The 5,013-nt window shown below is 32.1% G+C and overlaps 2 protein-coding genes across 2 annotated transcripts in view; both read left to right on the top strand.

The window, feature by feature from the left end:
• The first annotated feature begins 3 nt into the window (after positions 1-3).
• LOC125842213 (serine decarboxylase 1-like) lies at positions 4-709 on the top strand. The gene has a single exon (XM_049521461.1). The coding sequence runs from the start codon at positions 4-6 to the stop codon at positions 514-516; it is 513 nt and encodes a 170-aa protein (XP_049377418.1). The 3' UTR covers positions 517-709.
• Positions 710-3,871: 3,162 nt separating this feature from the next.
• The window catches only part of LOC125842197 (histidine decarboxylase-like), a 17,096-nt gene continuing 15,954 nt past the window's right edge, over positions 3,872-5,013 (top strand). The window contains exons 1-3 of the mRNA XM_049521441.1: positions 3,872-4,042; positions 4,239-4,717; positions 4,809-5,002. Of these exons, the coding sequence (XP_049377398.1) occupies positions 4,019-4,042; positions 4,239-4,717; positions 4,809-5,002 (697 nt within the window). The 5' untranslated portion in view covers positions 3,872-4,018. The remainder of the gene's footprint in view (positions 4,043-4,238; positions 4,718-4,808; positions 5,003-5,013) is intronic.

The raw sequence follows: 5,013 nt of genomic DNA, 5'->3' as shown, positions 1-5,013 counted from the left end.
CCAATGCCTTGTGGTGTCCAAATAACAAGAAAAAGCTACATCAATAATCTCTCAACAAATGTGGAGTACATTGCTTCTGTGGATGCCACTATTTCTGGTAGTCGTAACGGTTTAACTCCAATTTTCTTATGGTATAGCTTGAGCGCAAAAGGTCAAATTGGCCTGCAAAAGGATGTTAAAAGATGTCTCGACAATGCTAAATATTTGAAAGATCGTCTTCAGAAAGAAGGGATAAGTGTCATGCTGAATGAGCTTAGCATCATAGTTGTACTTGAAAGGCCTCGTGACCATGAATTTGTCCGACGTTGGCAACTTTCATGCGTCAAAGATATGGCACATGTTATTGTTATGCCAGGCATCACACGAGAAATGCTTGACAATTTCATCAGTGAATTAGTTCAACAAAGAAAACAGTGGTACAAAGATGGAAAAGCAGAGGCTCCTTGTATTGGAGAGGATATTGGTGCTCAAAATTGTGCGTGCTCTTATCATAAGATTGACTACATCTGTCCTTAGAAGACAAACAACACAAGATCATCTTCCACTTTAAAATTGGAGTTTTTGAGAGCTCTCTAATTTGTTTATATGTCTTCCATAAAGATGACATTTTATTAATTCTTTATGAATTTTGATTTTGATTTCCCACAATGGTACAACCGGACGACATAAATGTAACATTTTTTAATAAAAAAGTTTGAGCACTCTTTTATGTTCTTGGTATAACATTAACTTACTGTTAATTTATAATTGAAACATGCATGCATTGTAGTCATAACATCTATATTTATTAGCCTCCTAAATCGTATTCAAGTAAATTGAAAATATATCAAGCTAGATTTAATTTATTGGTCACAATTCAAGCAAACTATTCAATATCATTGGAGGATATGAAATTCTGTGTATTTTTCAAAGATAGAAAGAGGTCTTGGATTTTGGACTTAAAAGATGAGTAATATTGATGTTGCTTAGCTCTGATATTCCCCTCCATTTGGGTGTATCTTTATAAATATTTTGGTGGTAGCTAGTTTGGTTTCAAAAGAAGATGGAGATTTAAAACTTGTCATTCCTTAGAGAGTGATTCTTTAAAGGACAAGTATATTATAATAGACAACAAACTTGTGAAAACAAATGGTCCAATGGATAGCGATTGACACCTAAAGATGAAAACTTGCTCATGGTGTTGTGGTTGAAGTGCTTAAGCCTCACATGGAAGATGTAGTTTCAAACCTTAGTAGAATAACTATTTACTATGGAAAAGGATAAACCAATATTTTTCAACTAAGCAAAATTGAACGAAAATGTCCTTAGTTAATAATTTATTTAAAAATGTCCTTGTCTCAATGGTTTGGTCTAAAAAATATCCTAATTGTTATTTAATGGATCAAAAATACCCGTTTTTCAAATAATTAAATAAATATTCTTTCTTTTTAAATATATTCTTTTCCTAATTATTTTTTTTTTAATTCGAAATACTTATCCTATTTCAATTTGGGGAAAAACTAAAAAATAAAAATATTTTTGATATATTAGGAATTTTTTATCATTATCTGAATGAAAATTAATATATATTACCTATATTATTAGTTAAAAATGTATATGAAGTAATTCTATTTTAATTGTTAAAATAATATTAAGAATAAAAGAGATTATTTCCTACTTATTTATTAGTTAATGTGAGTTTAAAAGAAAAGAAACATGAATTGGTGCAAGGGGAGGCCAATAGAAAACAAACATCTTGGCTTATCAAGAAGATTTTCAAGACTATAAGGAGTATGCTACTGGTTACACAAAAGACTAATTCTAAATATTACACTATTTCTCGGTAAAAGAGATGTATCAATTAGTCTAAACCCATAAAAAGAAAGTGGCTCTGATTGGAACAGTTAAATTCCACTCTAGCTTTTTCAATTTGCTTTTTCCATTTGTATTTGATCTCTGACATAAGCATTGTGTGTTATTGTTAGAAAGTAATCCACCAAGAGAGGAAGGCACAACAGAGAATCGGGGATCATGACAAATTTCAACCGAACAAATTAAAGCATTTTTAAATTCCTGTCATATAAGCCCATTTGGCCTCAAAAGTGCCATATATATATATATATATATATATATATATATAGTGAAAAGGTTAATTATATTATAGCCAGTGGATGGGTTTGGATGATTAAATTTAGGGTGAAGAAGCACAATCCATATGCTTGTAGCACGCATAGATTAACTGATTTTTGGAGACTTGTATTGTTAGTTTTTTTTTTTTTTTTTTTTTTTTTTTTTTTTTTTTTTGCTTTTTTGGCCTAATTTTGAATTGCAATTGTAGCCAATTTCTTTGAAAAATAGCGACCATTGATTATTGTTATAGCCCTCAATTAATTGCCTATTTTCCCACTCTACATAAATTAGTGTTATAGCCCTCTATTCATTAAACCTAAGTCATTCATATCAATATTAGACATGTGATAGTTGACACTCATTCAAGAAATAATTTTGAGAAATAAAGATGATAGTTAAATCTCTTTCATATAAATATGGTTCTCCCAACACTATAAGAATTGACAAGGTAAAACAAAGATAAATGTGGATAAAATATAAATAGTACAACTCACATAACATATTGTACAATTAAGTACTCCAGTGTTAGTCCTTTTTGTTGTTGGCTTATATATAACCTAATTTTGAATTGCACGCAATTGTAGCCAATTTCTTTGGAAAATAGCCACCATTGAATATTGTTATAGCGCTCAACTAATTGCTTATTTTCCCACTCTACATAAATTATTGTTATAGCCCTCAATTAATTAAACCTAAGTCATTGATACATTGATATCAATATTAGACATGTGACAGTTGACACTCATTCAAGAAATAATTTGGGGAAATACAAATGATAGTTGTCACGATCTATCGTCGTGATTGATACTTACACTAACCCTCCGGTGGGAGAACCATTATTACAACCCAACTAAGCAACTAAATCAAAATACTACGCATTTAAAGATACGGAAACAAGTTTAAATGACAATAAAAATAGAGTCCCCATAAACTCCAAGGGTTCAACTAAAACAACGAAACATAACTAATGCGGAAATTCAACCCCTAGAACCTGAAAGTCGTTGTACCAAAACTCTGATTAACTAACAAGTCTAAGAAAAGGGGGCGCAATCCCGAAAACTAAACAAAACACCCTAAACAAATAGTCTAAGTCTAAAAAGAGTGGACTTAAATAAGAGAGATCCATGACAGCCTGAAAGAATCGACTCACCCTTGAATTCGGTAACTCTCAATAGTCACCTAACTGAGGTCTGTCAGTAGCCGCCTAAGATTCCCTGTACTCAACAAAAAATGAGCAAGTGCAGTATCAGTCAACAACCACAGTGTACTGGTAGGATCACACGGCTATTCGAGTAAGCACAACATATACCAGCAATAACAACAAAGTAAACACATACATGTGCAAAAAATATATATATATATATAAATATTGACATCTCTTGACACAAGTTGAAGATTTAGTCTAGTGATTAACAGGTTGCGAAAATTCCTTGAGGTCGCGTGTTATCATTATTTTTTTCTCGGAAGCTAGTTGATACAAAATTAACATTCTATTGGTTGTATTTACACAATGGTTTATACCAGATAATTCTAATTGAGTCCAAAGAGAATTTTTTACACGCTTGAGTTTTGGCACCAATATTAGCATGATTATTTTGATTAAGATTCTAATTAATTAATCTCACCTACCCATTCAAAAATACAAAGTTGAGCAGTCACTTTCTAACACGGGGTCAAGACCACATTCATTTTGCAATATACATAATGGTCTTTAGAATAAGGCAAGTGGGATATATTGAAGAAACTGAGGGGGAAAAGAAGAGGAAAAGGGTGGTTAGTGCACAAAAATTTGGTCTTTCATAGAGTTATATATATAAGTACTCAAGACATGAACAAAATTCACACAGAAATTGGTTTTCCATTCTAAGCAAACAAAAAAAGAAAACTTATAAACTTGTGCTTTAAGAGAATGGGTAGTCTCTCACTTGAAATGGTATGTACTCTTCATGTTAATTACATGTACAAACAATTGATAGTGCTATTATTTTGAACCAAAGTTTTATAACACCTAAAAGAAACAATGTTTAGATGTGAGAATCAAAGTTGTTGAATTGTATGACCTCCTCGTTAGATAAAATATGTTCTTATTTACTTAACTATATCTTAAATTGGATTATGATATTTGACAGGATTTTGAGCCATCACCAATGACAACAAGAAGTTTAGCAATGACACCAAGAAGTTTAGCACGGCGAAGATTGTTTCCGAATGTGGACAACAAGAAACCAAACGTAGCACAGCCAGGTGCAGGACCAAGGAAGAACTTACAACTTGATGTGATGGAGCCTGGATTGAAGAATGATGGTCCTTCCTTGGACACTATCTTGGTCAATTATTTAGACACACTTACCCAACGAGTCAATTTTCATTTAGGTTATCCGGTCAACATATGTTATGATCACTATGCAACTCTAGCACCACTTTTACAGTTTCACCTAAACAATTGTGGTGATCCTTTCCTTCAAAATACTGTCGATTTCCATTCTAAAGACTTCGAAGTAGCTGTTTTGAATTGGTTTGCACAACTTTGGGAAATTGAAAAGGACCAATATTGGGGATATGTTACCAATGGTGGTACCGAAGGCAATCTCCATGGTATTTTGTTAGGGTAAGTTCATATATTGAACTGAGTTTATATAATATAATAACTTCTATATATTGTTTCAGTGCTCTTAAATTTCTTAACATTACTTATGTAGGAGAGAGCTACTCCCGGAAGGGATATTATATGCATCGAAAGACTCTCATTACTCAGTCTTCAAAGCTGCAAGAATGTACAGAATGGATTCAGAAACAATCAACACATCAGTAAATGGAGAGATGGATTATTCAGATTTAAGAGCAAAGTTACTTCAAAATAAGGACAGACCAGCAATTATAAATGTCACAATTGGTATATACCTA

The sequence above is a fragment of the Solanum stenotomum genome, chromosome 10 (assembly GCF_019186545.1).
Source record: "Solanum stenotomum isolate F172 chromosome 10, ASM1918654v1, whole genome shotgun sequence".
NCBI lineage: Eukaryota > Viridiplantae > Streptophyta > Magnoliopsida > Solanales > Solanaceae > Solanum > Solanum stenotomum.
This window is presented reverse-complemented; position numbering and strand designations above follow the sequence as displayed.